General features: G+C 41.9%; 1 protein-coding gene across 3 annotated transcripts in view; it reads right to left on the bottom strand.

Moving 5' to 3' along the window:
* Positions 1–6,488: 6,488 nt before the first annotated feature.
* Positions 6,489–18,280, bottom strand: part of TRAPPC12 (trafficking protein particle complex subunit 12) — a 61,784-nt gene continuing 49,992 nt past the window's right edge. The window contains exons 9-12 of one of the 3 annotated variants that reach the window (XM_055713863.1): positions 16,872–16,970; positions 9,111–9,211; positions 8,234–8,321; positions 6,489–6,828 (exon numbers count right to left, since the gene is read on the bottom strand). In XM_055713863.1, coding sequence (XP_055569838.1) covers positions 6,586–6,828; positions 8,234–8,321; positions 9,111–9,211; positions 16,872–16,970 — 531 coding nt within the window. In that variant the 3' untranslated portion in view covers positions 6,489–6,585. The other 2 variants (XM_055713864.1, XM_055713865.1) reach the window with 2 other exon arrangements.

Raw genomic sequence — 18,280 nt, 5'->3', positions numbered from 1 at the left:
CTCCCTTGTTAAATGGCAAATGTCTTTGGCTGGAAATCCTAATGCAAAGACATTTCACAGCCAGTTAAGTAGTAACTTCCACATCAGGCACTTCGGGGTGCCTACAGATGGGTGAAGGGAAACGCTGCTGGCGGGGGCTGCCAAGAGCAGGGGCTGTGCTGCTTCCCAGCAGCTGCAGGAGCTGGTACCCGTCTGGCCCGGCTGCTGAACTCGACAAGTATAAAATCTTCATGCAGTCAGAGCACGGGTCCTACTGGCAGAACAGGCACTCTCCTGCCTGGTTTCTGACTCCAGGATTTAGCTTGAGCTAGGAACTTAGGAGAAGGGACAGTTTCCTGACAGAGGCAATCATTTAACATCAGCTGGCAGACACCAGTGCACATAAAGACCGAGGTGGCAGCTGAACACTGCTTTGAGAATATCCCTAGCAGCCGAATCGTGGATTTAGATATTTGGCCAGGCAGAGGCTGTGGGACTGACCTGTGCTATGCTCAAAAATTACATCATCTGTTTGAGAGTCTTCCGAGTGAAAATGATAGAAATTCTCAGATTTCCTTCCCTCTTCCCAAAATAGGGTCACTGCCGGTTGTCATCTGTTTCCTGAAGCCAAATAAACCTATCAACTCATTGGGGGATGAAGCAGTGTTACAATTTAAATATTCCTGGTCCAAAGATCCAGATTTGATCTGATTTGCTGCACTAATGATTTTACAGCTTAATTCCCAAAACATCTTGTGTGTTTGCAAAAAGGTATTCTACTATACCTGCAATTTGAAAAACCTTTCTTTTATGCGACTGAGCTCTCGTTTTTTATTAACTATATGAATATCCAGATAAGACAAAGAAGCAAAATTTCAGAACGCAAAACACTTGAGGAAAAGATTCAGCAGTTAAAGGGCTGTGAATCTCTTTCAGTGCTGGCTTCCCTCGCTACAGTTCTGCCTGTGATACCTGTGCTAATTTTGAAAGCGCCCCTCCATTTCGTTGCCTTCTATGCTGCTGCTCAGGGTGCCGATTAGTAACTGTTGTGCCTGTCAATGAGCCGCATCAGCTGGTGGAAAATCGGGCTGGGTGGCACCAGGATTGCCTTTGGCCATGGACACGGCCCTGAGCAGGCAAGCCAGGCTCTGGGCTCGTTTCTCCTGTGATCACAGGCATTTGAGCCTGGAGAATTCAATTTGGGTCCACCTTCAGGCTTCCCCCCGCCCCCCCCCCCCAAGGATTCAGGCCACTTAGAGCTGACCCACTGTTCATGGGAGAGAGGGAAGCTGTTCCTGGCGATACTGTGATAACGGGGGTGCAGAGTGGTAGCTGGGTTCGCACATGCTGCTGCTGCAGCCCCAGTCCTGCTGCCTGCCACTGGAATGTGTGCCTGCATCTGAAGGACTTGCTCACACTTTGCACTGCAAATCGTGGATTTTTTTATAAACAGCAGTAGCAATTTTATTCTGTAGCTTCTTAATTCAGTATTTTCAGTTTAGCACTGATGGTTTTGTCAGTTTTTCAAAGCCAGAGAGGCACCTTCCCCCTCCTTCCTTCCCTGTGCCTCAAACAAGTAACATCTAATTTTTTTCCCTCTTTGTGGGCAAACTGCAACTCATTGTTGCTGGGTTTTGGATGGATTCATTTTAATGACTCTCATACATAATAAACATCTGCAAATGACTGTCCAAATCTAGGATGGGACCAGGTATTGACCCAGAACAGCTTGGAAAGGTGGCACCTGGATCCTCTTCCCCACCCAAACCTTTCTGTTCCTCCCTAACACCAGGACTGTGACCATCTCATACACCCTTGAAGACGATAATCTTTAAATTCGTAATTTCTGAGCTGACTGGGAGAACTGGGAGAAATAGCATTGCAGTATTGCCTGAAAGTTATGCTAGACCTTGTTCGCGTTCGAACCGTTGTTCAAATGCTAAAAACTGTGCAGGTTCCTACATTGCAAAGTACCTCAATGGTAGATAGATTTTTTCCCCAGTGTTTATTCAGTGGGTAAAAAGCAGGCTGGAAGGGGTGGATGGCATCTTCCTTTGAACTCGTGCTAAAGGTACAAGCTAATGGGTAAACCTCACCTTGTTCCAACATCTGCAGTTTTCTCTGGCCTCTGCTCAGGACTGCAGCAATCTAGGTTGCTACCTGTGCAACCTCGGACAGGATGACTCTGGCTGCTGTGGTTCTACCTATTTGGGATAAATTTACATCTATATTTGAGTTTTCAGTCCCGTTTTCATACTTTTCTTGATTGCGAGTTGACATGGAGAGGAAATGCGTGTTTCTCACTAGAGCTAAATACAACTGGACATGGGAACACCACACATCCTGCAATCTTCTTCTGGGCAGCTACAGTGCATGTGGTTGATTAAGCACATCAGCTGACATACAAGTAACACAGACATAACTTAGATATGCACGCACACTATACCCCATTTATGCCCCTCTGCAATTTGATTTGCAAACGCCTGCAGCAAAACCTCAGAGGATTGCCTGTCTGCCGCTCCTTAGGCCGCTGTAGTGCAGCAAACCTGGCAGTTTACGCAGGCAGGGTGGTATTTCCCAGCATGTGCTTGCGTTGAAAGCCTCAGGATGAAGATGAATCTGGAGAGGGTGTTTGCTGGCTTGGTGAGCTTTTCCGCGGGGTCAGTGAGCTCATCCAGCTTGCACATGGCTGCACAAATGCTTTTGCTGACATGAAGGATGAGGTAGGTGGAGGAATGATCATCCTTTCCACTAGCTGAAATCCATTGTGGAGTCTCAGGCATGTCTGCACATGCCTTTTGGGGAATATTTAACAGGTCCAGTCCCGTTCAACTGAGGGACCAGGAAAATGTAAATGACCAGCTGGTTAGGGGCTGCCATCATCACCTGAACTGCAATTAGGTACTAGAAATGGCAGATAGATGTGCAAGTCCTTTTGAGGATCAGGGTCTCTGCGCATAATGTAATTATCTGAATGTCTGAAGTACAGCTTCTTTGCTCCTCTTTTAATAAAAGAGGAAATTTAAATGCAAAACTTCTGTTAAGGCACATTAAGCTTTAAGACTTGAATACAACAATCAGCTCATTCAGGCTATACTTTCCACAGCTTTTCTCACTTAGCCAGATGACACATGCATGCTGTGTTTTAGAACTGAGCTCTGCCCTCATTTACACCAGGAACCCTCATTAAATTCAGCTGAATCCATTGAATTTAACAGGATTGCCTGGTGTAATTAATGTTTTGAGGACAAATTTTGTCCTTAGGTTTAATGCTTTAACACCATATACAGCATTCAGATGTGTAACTGGCTGATTATAGGAAAGTCAAACACTTAACTTGTATATATGTTAAATCCAAACCATAAAGTGACATTGATACTCTTTCTTGCATTTTATAAACAGTTAACAATTTGCATACACCCAGCAGTGATAATACGCCTTTGCATTTAAATTTTAATTATTCTGCAAGTCTACCAGGATGTCACTTGTTTAATGGCTCACTGAGCTTAGAGGTCACCCAGTCCAAGTCTCCTCTACTGGCGTTTTTATCTGAGTAAAAGCCTCTACTAGTAAGAACACAGCAAACATACTGAAGTGAGACTTATATAGTAATACATAAGAATTAGAATTTAGAGAAACTTGGAGAACAGGGGATTATGTTTTCAGAGTGTTTCTTTTTTAATGGTTGTTTGACTCTTACTGCGATCATATATTTTTATTTTCTGCCAATCAGAACACAGGCTGTCATTTACATGTGCAGTGAGTATAAGGCACCGCTGAATAAAAAAAAGGAAGCATTTTACTCCTCGATTGTATAGAGGTAAGTGGCTTCAGCATGCTGGGTAATGATGGATCATGCTACTTAGCACTGGAAAAGACAAATCAAGCTCCCTGAAGGTGTAGGTGATAGTGTTAACACTGTAACACGACACCTAACCTTCAGTTAAATGCATGGGAACCTCTGTTATAAGACACTAATTTACATATAATTGTAAGATTTTTTAACTGAAATCACAGAATGGTTTGGGTTGGAAGGGACCTTTCAAGATCATCTTGTCCAAACCCCCTGCCATAGGCAGGGACGCCTTCCACTAGACCAGGTTGCTCAAACCCAGCCTGGCCTTGGACACTTCCAGGGATGGGGCAGCCACAGCTTCTCTGGGCAGCCTGTTCCAGTGTCTCACCACCCTCATCATAAGTATCTTATGTCCAATCTAAATTGACCCTCTTTCAGTTTAAAACCGTTGCCCCTTGTTCTGTCACGACCGCCCTGGTAAATTGTTCAGTGCTCTCAAAGTCTTTGAGAATAATGCTGGTCACATAGCAGGGTTTCTTTCTGTCTCCTAAGAAACCCCATGCCCAAGAAGAGTGAGCCATGATGGAGAAAACATACTACTGAAATTCCTTACAATAAGCACAGCAGACTAACATACTGGTTCAGATTAATAGTTGTGGCAAACTGAAAACTACACAGATTTCAACTCAATTGTGACAATGTAAACTGTTAAACCTTGTCAAAAACCATGGCAATATTTAAAACAAATGTAAAACCTAATAAAGAGTAATGCAAAAGTAACTACTTTTATTTCACTGCATTTTAATACTCACTAAAGATACATAAATGGTGTTTAAACCCAGCTGAAGCAGATGGTGCTGAATAATTTTTGTAGTTTAGTAGTGATACTTTAGGACAAGTCTACCCAGGTGCTGCACAAGTTTTAATTCAGTTCCAGCTGTGGAACCTAGAGGCCAAGCCAGAGACAGAAATACCAACTGATTTTATTTTTTTCAGTTGAGTGAAACATAACTAGCCATTTTTTCAGTGTACAGGTATGACCTGTAAAACATATATATCCTGTAAAAATGGAACAAATACTGTCTCTGTATAAGCTACAAGCTTGTCTTTTGAGATGCTCATGATTTTTAGGCATTCTTGGTTTTTTGCATGTCCAGCTTGCAGGAGTTTTCAGACATGATTTTTGAGGACAACTATTTGGTCCCTGTACAGTTATCTCCAGTTGGACAAGCATAAAAATGAATTATTAGTCACTTAAAAATACAGCTGGGAGTATTTAAAGATGGTGAGAACTAATTGATGGATGTGGTATAAAAATATAACAAGTACAGTTACAGACTTGTCCCATGGCAGTGATTTATGACAGCTAAACATTAAATCTCAAACCAATAAAAAAACAATGAACAGATGTATATACTGTATTCATGTACAGGGAACGGGAGTATCTGGATTGAATCTTTACAATACAGATCAAAGGGGGAATGTGGGCAGAGATGTGAAATACACTGATACCACAGTAGCACTGCGATTCCAAAAATCTGTGTTCCAAGGGATGCCAAAATCATTGTATGCTGATAGTGTCGCATCAGTGGTAACTGCCTTGTGTCCTGCTCTGCACCACCCTTTGTGCTGCTTCCACTTTGTGTACCCTAACCCTTAGATACTTCTGTCTCACTCTCCATCCTTTTTCCCCGGGAAATACTTTCTGTGCAGTGTTTTCACTTAGTAATGGGAAAGGAGAGGAACTGAGCTGAAATGGCTTGTGCTTCCACTCTGCCTAACACGCAGGGCTCGTTTCTCCACCCAGCAGAACGCCAGAGTGGAGCAGCTATGCCTGTCTACGCGGAGAGGAATCCACAGGCTCTAGGGTAGGCGTGGGGAAGACAGCTGTAGTGTGGTAAGAGCTGAAATACACATGCACTCATCTCCAAGTAGAGATGCTGGAGAGCGGGAGGGAGGGAGGGAAAAAGTATTGAAGCAAGTAGTAGTTTGGGAATAGAGAAATCCTCCAGTCGCACCCACAGCTTTCCAGAATCCAAACGCTTCAATCTGAAAGATTTAATGGGATCACAAAAGCAAGAAAGTATAGGGAGACCGTTCAGTATCATTCAGATTATACAATTCCTCATACTGTGGGAAATCCACTGTGGGAGACTGTGTGATCCCCTCACACACTGTCCGGACACGGTCTTGGGCAGCCTGCTGTAGGTGGTCCTGCTTGATGGAGGGGTTGGACCAGATGACCTCCAGCTGTCCCTTCCAACCGACCATGCTGTGATTCTGTGTGGCGGTGATCAAGCAACCTCCTTCAAGAGCAGTGGACATATAAAGGTACAATAATAGTTTGATGGGGGCAAAATGAGACATAGTAGAAGCAAGTGAAGAGTGTTCAGAATTCCATTTCTGTAATATACATACTGATATTCTGCCAGTAACTCTTAGCTGATGAAATTAGCTCATGTGATTTGCTCACTAGTTACTGAAAAAACTGTAACAACCATCAAGACAATATAAGGTCAAATTCAGTTTTTCTTATAAAAAGAATCAGAGTAGTTGACTGTATACATATATATATATATACAGAGAGAGTACACTGTAATGAAGAATAAACAGTAACAGACTTGCAGGGATGAAGCTGGCTCTAGGTCAGCACAAAGTCCTCACAATAACAGGACAGTGACAGACAACAGATTCTTAGTAATGCCACTGAATATTCATAATTGAATAGATTTTATTTCACATTTACACATTAGCAAGAGTATATACCATTTAAAAAATCAGCCTTGTTGGAGAAATTAGTTGGAAATGATCTATCCTAGCTTGAGACACTGAGTATTAAAGCTGTCACCCTCCTTGATAGCTACAGCCTCTAAAAGCGCTTGCTTTTTCTGCATGCTGCGAGACGACTCCAGTTCATACATAGTTGTCAAGTTAAAGAGAACACTCTCATGTAGGTAGTGTTTAGGGTCCTGCTGAACCATTCCTTCCAACTGCCGAAGGGAATCCTTCAGTTTTCCCAGATAAAGAAGACAAACAGCAGCATTGTTATTAGCCTAGAGAAAAATATATTGTAAGTAAATAAAATAAATGTGTGTGTATGTATATATATATAAATATGCATGTATTTACAAGTGATGAGAGAAAAGGAAAAAAAGAAGCCCAGCATCTAGTTACAAGAGATTTACTATATGCTAAGAATTACTATTTTGTGTGTACGCATGCAGGCAAGTAACTAAAATACATTATCAGTCATACAATCCAATCCTTTTCTTTTTTGTTATTCTCAGGATTTATTCTGTGCCAGTAGGACCTGCTGACTTCTAAGAGCCGAAACTCTAAAAGACAGTCTAAACTGAAATATAAATAGTACAGGACATAGTCACTCAATTTTGAGTCAATAGAAACACATTTCAGAAACTACACAAGCCTTTGCATGCTGTCATTTTCATAGGGTTTTTTTTTTAATGACTTCGCTATATCTTCAGAAGTGTTTTCCTCTCTGGCTTACATATAAAAGATCCACATAAGCAACAGGAAGAAATTACCTTATCACAAAGGCATCTACAACTGACTTTAAATAAATTCAGCCGATAGGGCCGTCTAAATACATCATGTATGATCAAGTCAGGTAATATATCATAAATGATCAAGTCAGGTTCCATTTTCTTTTGCACACAGAACAGGTCTTTACGAAAGACACCAACAGTACAAAGTCATAGAACATGTTTAGCAGCAAAAACCTTCTGAAAGCCACAGATAAAGGAAGAACACAGGTTTTTTTAAAAAACCCTCTTTTTCTCTCCCTTCAGGAAACATTACTGTGATTATAATACATACTGTTTTACAGCCTGCAAAATAATGCAATTCATGTGCTTCTTCAACTCAGTCTATAAATGGCCTTGGAGCAGACTACTGGGGGTAAAGGCTGCCCCAGTTCTTAGGCACACTCTTATATGACCATGCACTGAAAGCTGCCAAACGTAGAAAACCCAAAACTAAATGAACAGCTCTTCTCTGATCTGCCCTCGTGATGGGAATCCAAGGCTCTGATATGCAATGTGTTAAAAATGCCATGTTTAAAATTACAGTATCTCTTCAATGTTGTGTGAAAACAATCTTATATACGCTGGCAGCTGACGTTTCTTCTTCTGACATGCATGTCTACGCTAAAAACAGTGAATGCGAAAAAAAAAAGCTTTTGCAAAGATCCCGTAAAACATAATACCTCGGAATTTCTACACGCCTAAGTATTTATGCCCTTCATACAGAATGGTTCTTCGTTTCCCATCCCATCTTGTTTCTTATCCTTCTGTATAGTAAAAGTCCTTTGGCACACATGCCACACCCAATTTTCCTATAAAGCTCTGAGCATACTCTGGGTACTAATTAACTCCAAAAATGAAACATTATGAGAACAATTTAGGTGGTTTTTATAAATGTAGCAATTTTGAGATTTACCACAGCATTTGATGAGTCGATCCTTAAAATTTCTGTGAAAAATCGATGAGCTTCTGCAAAATTATTCTGACCGAGGTGGAGAAATGCTCTAGAAAGTAAGTGACATGAATGAGTTCTCCTCAAAAACCCAAGGTGATAATATATTTTAAAAACAATGGACATAATTTTTATTTTTCCTGTTATAGATGTGAGAGTTTCTGACATTTGCTCTTCATGGTGTAATTACAACCAGCAAGGAGACACTGATTTACAGACAAATGGAATGACAACTTGGATCATTTGGCTAGTATATATTCTGCCTACCAAAGCAACAGTCTTCACTGTGTTTTTATTAATTTAAATGCAGATACTCTGTTCCTGGAATTATTTCTCCTTGTGAAATTAGCCATGCTATATAATTTTCAGAGCACTTTTGAATAGTACTTTCTAAATGTATTAAGCCAATGTGCTAACCATTACAAACTGAGTTCCCCATCATGCAGCTTGATTTACTACTACGTAGGCTCAGTGTTTGAAACTACCAGGCAGTAACTTTACTAGCAGAGCTGACTGCAGCATAAGGGCTCAGAATAGCTTCTCCTCTCCTAAGTTATTTATGCAAATGTATATTGAAAAAGCAGAGAGAAAATATGCAATGCCTGGAAGAATGAGAAAAAGCTTTGTAAAATCAACTGAAGGACCACAATTCCAATCCAGGCTAATATGACTGTACCAAGTAGTACAGATCTCCTGGGTCTATATGCCATTCAGTCTCATGACAGATGTAGTTACATAAAAAAGAAAGAGAATGGGATTGTCTCAAGGGTAGTTTAATGCTCACAATGCATACTTTGCAAAACTGTATTTTAAAACTGCATTTAGTTATTAAATTATATACCTGTTCATTAAAACCATAATTTGGCTCTGTAGTCCATCCAATTTGTAAGTCACTTTCTCAGCGTCTTGAAAATATTTTTCTGCAGTTTTTATGTCTCCAATCTAGACAGTAAAATCAGAGGAAAGTTACCACAATAAGAACAAAAGAGATCCAATCTGATTATATCTTTTATAAAGGATAAGAACACGAAATCAAAGTCCATTATCTAATTGGCACCAAGATGACTGGGTAGTATCTGCTATCAAACAAGGTGTTGGAGGAGCCACATTAAGGTCATGAAAAGAACACCAAAAATTTTCCCAGTTTTATCTAAGGCAGCGTTTCTCAGCTGTGGGTTGTGCAGCATTCATGGACTGCATGGCAGGGATGCCCCACTCCTCATTTGGCTCTTTGGTTGTGACTGACTTCAGAGTTCGTAAAATTAGCTGAAAATGAGAAAAGGTCACAATTACTTCCAGTAAGGCTGGGCGCTGGCTCTGCAGGAGGTGAAGACAGACACTGCCCACAGGCAGAGGCTGTCAATAAGGCAAGAGAACGGGAATACCGCAGCGTAGGACCCATACTCGATTAACCCACACACAGCTTACAGGGCATAGCCAGGGACCACAGGATGAGTTCAGTGCGTCACACCAAAACATGTCAGAAAACCTCAGTGCAATGGGCCACTGAGGGTGCTGGGGAAGACAGTCCATTTGCAGACTAAAAAATACTGGCAAGTGGATCGCGCAGACTGAAGGGATGAGGGACTTGAAAGGTGGCATAAAGAGGAACAGATTTTGTGGGAAGGGAGGACGAGGAAGAGGATTCCTAGAAAGGAGGGCGTATTTCACCTAAGGATATGTCACATACATTGCTATTTGAAATGAAAAAAAAAAAAAAAATTGAAGACGACCCCTTTGGGAAGTAAGTTAACAACATATGTTTCATGAAGGCCACCCATACTTTTGGTAAGGTTTCACAATAGAGTCTCTAATTTAAGGCTGGAGAGATGGAAAACTTCATACTGGGTAAAATAAATCTATCGAAAGGAGTAAAACTAAACTAGTCCAGGAGCATAAAGCCACAGAAACCAGGCAGCCCTCAGGTGCTCAGGGAAGATTCAAGGTGCCCTCAAGAGATCACCTGTTTGTTCAAAAACAGGACCACATCACCAGAAATTTGTGACAAATGCACTGAAGTCTACTTAAAGCTCTCAGATGGTGAATAGTACACAGCCTCCCTAGGAAACTTGTTCCAGAATTCTTAAATACCCTTAGTATTACAAAATACACTCTAAGTCTATCTTGCTGCACTTTTTACCTCAATTTTTTTCTCTATCCATAGTGGTCAGGGAGAATAGTACAAGTCCTCTTTTTCAACAGCCTTTTCTATACTTGAAATTTTTTATTGAACTTTCCCCTATGTTTTTTATTCTAGAATGAGAATCAGTTTTCAAGCAAATCAGTGTCCACCCCTTTCTCATAGATAATGCTTCCAGGATTCTCTGCTCATTCTTGCTGTTCTTCTCTGAACTCTCCCATTACTTCACATCCTCCCCAAGTGCTCACGTAAGAGGTCACAACACTCCAACTGATCTCTCACCAGCAGTGAGAATGGAACAATTACTTTATGTTTCCCATGTGAATATTGTCTGGTTTTATGCCACAGTATTTTGGAAGTCCCGTTTGTTTACCCATGCGTAGTTCGCTTACCCTTAGCCTAATTCCTTTCTACAGAACAATGCCTTGTTGCTGTTTCCCGTTTTGTATTTGTGCATTACTCCCTGTTGTTGGTAGCAGTTTGCCTTTGCTGTTAGAATCACAGCCAATGTCACATTTCAGTTTCTCAACTTGTCAAGATTATTTTGCATTCTGATCCTGCCCTTCATAGTGTCTGTACCACTCCCAGCTTGGGATCATCTGTACATTTTACGAGCATGCGTCTGATTCCATCATATAAGCACCTAACCAAAGAATACAAGCACTGCAAACCCCAAAGGGATCCTTGTGGAAAAGATCATCCAGCAAGTCCTTCTTGTCTACCAGCAAATGACTTTCCAAGTACACTTCTCAGACACCCATCTTAAGATCTCATCTAGATTTCTTCCCCATTTGCTCATGGGAGTATCACAGTGGCAGTATCCAAAGCCCTACTAATATCACTAATATAACAGATACCGCTTTACCTCTAACCGTAAGACTTCTCCCTTGACAGCACGAAGAAATGATTACTCTTTACGTTTAGGGGGTGATCCAATTGAACACTGCACTCAAAAGATGCAACTGTCCATCTACCAGCATTTATGGAATGCCCATTAACAGCTTACCTAATGAAACACACGCACTTCTCCCAGACGTTACATAACTGGACTCAAGCAAAACAAACATTAATTCTAAAAATTTATACATTGAATTATAATGGCAAAGGATACAATTTCTCTCTATAAATACCACTAAAGGTCTAAACAACCAAGAAAATAATTACATTTAACTAAAGGCACAAATGTAAATGAGTCTGTCCTTGAATATTTGTAGCCTGAAAATTAGGAAGCTCCTAACCACAAGACCATCAATTAACCATCAATTTCTAAAGGAAGCTACCGGTTTGCTCCATTGGGAGCTTGATGAGTCCAAATCGAATACACCTTGAGGCTAATCACACCTTATTTGTGATTGTGAAGAATTCTCATTTCTTAGCCGCATCTTCTATCTTCTCAGCAAACATTACAAACTTTTAATTCTCATTTTTCCCACTGAGGGGAAACATTTTACTCTTTTTTTTTTTCCCCTTTTTTGGCAGAAGATTTAAAAGAAAGAATTAGTTTTAATTAATTATTAAAATGTTAAAGTGGTCTTCATAATTTAATTTTACTTAACTTTGTTCAGAAAACATGACTTCAGTACCTAATAATAATTAGCACTTTGAATAAAAATGAAAATTCCTCCATTAACCTCTAATAATCATATCCTCTAACAAGAAGCCTCCAACATTCTTAAGTTTGTTGTTTGTCTGGAAACCAAGATTATTTTTCTTAAGTACTCCTAGGATTTATTTATTGCTTTTAACCCTGTTTTGCAGCAATCTGTTACAGAGGGTAAGGGCAGGCAGCTTTCCACTTTGTAAATTCTTTAATGTCGTTACTTAAATGGCAATTTTGGATAGGTCAGCCAGCAAGCAGAGTCAACATACAATATAATCCTAGAGACTAAAATGTATTCGCTGTTTCCCCATTTCATGTGAATTTCTATTTTACAGGTCAAGTGATCACTGACAGAGTTACAGTGCTTCTGATAATTTCTCTGCCATAGCCTCTGTCTTTTCCTGCATTCTTCACTTCTCCCATCCTCACTTCCCACTGAAGTTCAGGTAGCAGCTAAAGGCTGTACATCAGACCGAGGCCTCTTTACGCCCCACTACATCCTAAGATAAAGAAGACGTGGTGCCTTAAACTAGTAAACTCTATTTAATTAAGAAAAAAAAAATATCACACACAAAGCAAGGTTTTATATGTTGAAAAAAGGTTACCTTTTCTTCTATTTAACTCCCGGCTTACACTTCATTCTACATTATTGCTTTGTTTCGTATGTGTGGTATCTATTATCAAACGGTACCTGGCACTGATAAGCAGCTGAAATCTGGCTCCCTTATGCCTCTCTTGGATAATGTTCAAAGTTACCAGAACAGTCTGAGGTTATTTGGGAACTGCTACCTGTTTTTGAGAAGCTGTGACATTTGAATATGAGAAAAACTGCTTTCCCACTTTACCTGCAAGACGTTTTGTTGATTTTTTTTTTCACAGAGTGTCTCGTCAACAGTACACACATACTGCACAGTAATCTTACCAAAATGATGGTGCCCAGGCCTGCAAAATGTTTATCTTTCTTCAATTTTAATGTCTTGGTTTTGTTTCCCTGTGCACTCCTTATTTCTCTTAATACGTCAAAATCTTGCATCTGTTACAACAGCACCCTCCAGATAGAGCCGAAGATTTTGTCAAAAAGACGACAATGTGCCCAACAATAAGAATTCATCCCTTAAGGTGCCAGAATAAAGGAAAACATTTGTGTTTAGAAGTGATGCTTTTTATTAACTACTATCTAGAATCACATGAAAAAATAACAAGGACTCCTCATACTCCCTTTTTGCTATGCTCGGTTCTGACAGTAAACCCACTGAATACTAAAGGCCTGTTGTCACAGCCAACATCCCAGAGATCAGTGACTTCAAGTGACTCTGTACGGAGCCTGTGAACACCACTTCTGAAATCGGATGGATGTAATACTTTCCAAAGTTAGGAGATGCTTTCCTCCTGAGTGAACATTTTTCTATAGCAAACCAAGCTACTAACAGACTGCAGAGTGTGACACCAGGGCAGACACTCTTGTCAGCAAGGCAGTACCAGTAATGTACCCAGTCATTTTCCCAGTAAGACCACAACTATTAATAACCTGTATTTCCAACAGTATCATGCACAGTACCATTTTTTACAGCACCTCTGCGGGCAAGAGAGGAAGTCTGGAGAAAGGAAGACTTTCCCTTGCTTCAGGAGGATTGGGTTAGAGATCGTTTAAGCAAACCTGACACCCACAAATCCATGGGCCCTGATGGGCCGCACCCCTGAGTGCTGAGGGAGCTGGCAGATGTTATTGGTGAGCGACTGTGTATCATCTTTGAAAGGTCACGGTGGACAGGAGAGGTGCCTGAGGGCTGGAGGAAAGGCAATGTCACTGCAGTCTTCAATAAGGGCAAGAAGGAGGACCCAGGAAACTACGGGCTGGTCGGCTTCACCTCCATCCCTGGAAAGGTGATGGAACAGCTCATCCTGGAGGTCATCTGTCCTGGTTTCAGCTGGGATAGAGTTAATTTTCATAGTAGCTGGTGCAGTGCTGTGTTTTGGATTTGGTGTGAGAACAATGTTGACAGCACACCGATGTTTTTAGTTGTTGCTGGGTGACATTTATAGTAAATCAAGGACTTTTCAGTATCTTGGGTCCTGCCAGCAAGAGGGCTGTGGGGGCACAGGGAATGGGGAGGGGGCACGGCCGGGACAGGTGACCCAAGCTAGCCAAAGGGATATTCCATACCGTATGACATCATGCTGAGTATATAAACTGGGGGAAGAAGAAGGAAGGGGACACACACCTGACATTATGGCATTTCTCTTCCCAAGTAACCGTTATGTGTGATGGAGCCTGGCTTCCCTGGGGATGGGGGAACACCTGCCTGCTGGTGGGGAGTGGTGAATGAATTCCTTGCTTTTGTTTGCTTACGTGTGCAGCTTTTGCTTTACCTATTAAATTGTTCTTATCTCAACCCCTGAGTTTTACATTCCATTCCAATTCTCTTCCCTATCCCTCTGGGTGAGGGGGGAGTGAGAGAGTGGCTGCCTGGTGCTTGGTTGCTGACCCAGCTTAAACTACAACATCATCTCTGAGCATAAGGAGGAAAAGAAGGTTATTGGGAGTAGTCAACATAGATTCACCAAGGGGAAATCATGCCTGGCCAACTTAATAGCCTTCTCTGATGGAGTGACTGGCTGGGTAGATGAGGGGAGAGCAGTGGATGTTGTCTACCTTGACTTCAGCGAGGCTTCTGACACTGTCTCCCATAACACCCTCATAGCCAAGCTCAGGCAGTGTGGGTGAGATGGGTGGACAGGGGGGTGGGCTGAGAACCGGCTGAGTGGCAGAGCTCAGGGGGTTGTGATCAACAGTGCAGAGTCCTGCTGGAGGCCTGTGGCTCGTGGTGTTCCCAGGGGTCAGTACGGGGTCCAGTCCTGTCCAACTGATTCATCGGTGCCCTGGGTGAAGGGACAGTGTCCCCTCAGCACGTTTGCTGGTGACACAGCACGGGGAGGAGTGGCTGAGACCCCAGCAGGCTGCGCTGCCATTCAGCGAGACCTGGGCAGGCTGGGGAGCTGGGCGCAGAGGGACCTCATGGAGTTCAGCAAAGGCAAGTGGAGGGTCCTGCCCCTGGGCAGGAATAACCCCCCGCACCAGTACAGGCTGGGGCTGGCCTGCTGGGAGGCAGCTCTGCGGGGAAGGGCCTGGGAGTGCTGGTGGGCAGCAAGGTGCCCATGGGCCAGCAGTGTGCCCTGGTGGCCAAGGCCAGTGGGACCCTGGGGTGCATCAGGAGGATCATGGCCAGCAGGTGGAGGAAGGTGATCCTGCCCCTCTGCTCTGCCCTGGTGAGGCCGCATCTGGGGTGCTGTGTCCAGTGCTGGGCTCCCCAGTTCAAGACTGACTGGGAACTGCTGAAGAGGGCCCAGCAGAGAGATAACAAGACAATGAGGGGACTGGAGCATCTCCCTTGTGAGGGAAGGCTGAGAGAGCTGGGCCTGTTTAGCCTGGGGAAGACAAGGCTGAGAGGGGACCTTACCAATGCCTGCAGGTACTTTAAGGGCAGGTGCCAAGAGGATGGGGTTGGGCTCTTTTCAGTGGCGCCCAGCGACAGGAGAAGCGGCAACAGTCACAAACTGCAACACAGGAGGTTCCTTCTGAGTATCAGGAAGAACTTCTTTCCTTTGAGGGTGCCAGAGCCCTGGCACAGGCTGCCCACAGAAGCTGTGGAGTCTCCTTCTCTGGAGACATTCAAAACCCGCCTGGACACAATCCTGTGCAACCTGCTCTGGGTGACCCTGTTTTACCAGGGGGTTGGACTAGATGATTCCAGAGGTGCCTTCCAACCCCAACCATTCTGTGATTCTGTTAATAAGCATACTTATGAGGTTGCCTAGTTAGGTAATAATTAATGCACACAGCCAATATCATAAAATTGTTCTACAGTGATGGAGATCCACTTTAAACCAGAGACTTTTAAAGACAAACATGTCTACTACACTGTCAAAACATACTCCTGCTGAGAACCAAAAATCCATAACTGAGTTTGAATGACATTCTATGATTTCCTGGAAACAATATTAATGATTTAATCATCTATTGAGGAAATTACTCCATTTCTATACAATTTAATGACATGAATGCCACAAATAAGGTTGTTTGCAAATATTTGACAGCTCAAAATTAGATTTATAATAAACAATAACAGAAAGTAGATAAAAACCGAACAGTTTGAAATATCAGTATCACAAATATGAAAGAACTGCAAAGAACTTGTGATATACTAAAAAATAAAACAATCAAGTACTAATTATTCAAATGCATAATTTTCTGGTAAACAAAAATGTGCTACTGTACTTACATCTTTTTTTTTACTTATTATGTAAGTACATAGCTACATGGAAACTTATACTTGTGCAGTTCTGTTTTTTTATTTAATGTGCCCTCCCCTGTCTTCTCAGTGATATAACCCAGACAGAAGAAAGAAACTTAATTTTTTTCTAGATGAAGATGGCAGTTATACAGTGGGGCTGAGAGCTGCATGCAGTCTGAGGCAGTGAGAAATGAGATTTTTAGTGAAACCCTGGATCACTCAAGTCAATGGGAGCTTTATCATTAATTTTAGGGAAAGCAGAATGTTGCTATTTAATCAAAGTAGTAGCATAATTTTCTACACCATGTTCTTTGTTTCCTAATGTACATTTAATATTATATTTTATATTATATATTATTTATATATATTATATATATATAAAGTATATTTTATATACTTTATATTGCCTATCTTTACGGACTACCATGTGGTAGATTTTTTGTTTTGACCACTGCCTCTACAATTTGATATATGCCCTATAGAAATAGCTATAGTTTTAAATGCAACAGTTATTCACTACATAGCTGTCAACAGCAGTATTACTTGGTAGATTTAGAATAAAATGCATACCTGAAGGAAAATCCTTCCAATTCCACTCAACAGCTGAGGCTCTTGCTGTGGGTAATATTTGATGATGGTGTGATAAGCATCTACAGCAAGCACATAGTCCTAAGGGGTGAAAAGCACACAACCAGATATTTAAGTTCAGCATTCCTCAGCCTTTATGTCCTCTTCTTTTTAACAACATATTAAAATAGAATTAAAGTAATTGCAACGTGTCAGCGGGACAGAATTTTTACCTGTCACTGCAGGTACTAGTAGCTGATCTTTTCTCAGTTATACTGGAACTGCATACACCGGGGATCTTCCTGTTGTGTTCCCCCCCGCAACTGAATCATATTGTTGGTAGCTAGATGTCAAGAGCAAAAAATCTGAACTGCTACTTTTCATTGATTTAAGATGAAAATCAAAAGCCTTGTGTGTGACTGGGTTATACGGTGTCTCAAGTTTCAAATATACGTATAACTTACGTGGTTTAACAAACTATGTTCTGAAGCTTTGGGAACTCCTTGTGTACACGTTCTTCACTTGTGAAAAATACACTGTGACAGAAGCTGCAACTCATGCACATTTTCAGATGATAAACTAGCACTACTGCCAAAGGAAACAAGACCTTTTCTACCCCTCCACCCAAACCCTTGCTCCCTTCTACCATACTGTGTAAAAGGAAAATGACCAGGTAATCTAAACAGAAAACCGACTTGGGCTAAAACTAAGTGAGCTGCGGGCTGGTTCTGAACTCCAGACAGCTTTGCAAGTAAACCCCCCATGCCGGCAACAAAGAAGTGGCAGCTCTGAGTTCTGCCTGCTCAAGCTGCAGTACAACTGTACCCTCCAGATAATGACCAGTGACAGAAGATTAAACAAAATCATGGTCCCATTTCCCACAGGAAAGAAATGCCCATGTGACTGCTTACTGCAGTCCAGCTGTTTCATGGTTAAACCACAGTAATTCAGTGATCTGGGCAGTAAATGACCTTTAGAGCCTGGCTGCATGGTCTTTGGCAGGCACACATGAGAAACTCTGCACGTGCTCTAGGCTGATTGGAAGAGCTACAGAAGGTACATTCACGGGGCATGGGGCTGCACAAGCCTCAGCTATAGCTTCTTTGAGAAATCCCGAGCAGAGACAGAGAAAGCCTGCCTTTGCTTATAAAAGTGAAGTATATGCAAAGATACAGGGCTCTGTGATATAGTAATTGGGTGCTTCCCGACAGTCTTGCCCTTCAACTTAATGTAAGAATTTGTGGTGGGTGTTAGGACACAGAAGACATCTTTCAAAACCGCACAGACAACCTGGGATACTCCCTACCCTACCATTTTTCTTGGTCAAATTATAGTACTCATTTAACTTGTCCCTAATGTGGTCACAGCTACTGGTAAAGGTACTTCATCTCCTGCTTAGTCTGAGGAGGCAA

The sequence above is a fragment of the Falco cherrug genome, chromosome 6 (assembly GCF_023634085.1).
Source record: "Falco cherrug isolate bFalChe1 chromosome 6, bFalChe1.pri, whole genome shotgun sequence".
Taxonomy (NCBI): Eukaryota; Metazoa; Chordata; class Aves; order Falconiformes; family Falconidae; genus Falco; species Falco cherrug.
Note: the sequence above shows the minus strand (reverse complement) of the source record. Positions and strands in the feature narration are given on the sequence as shown.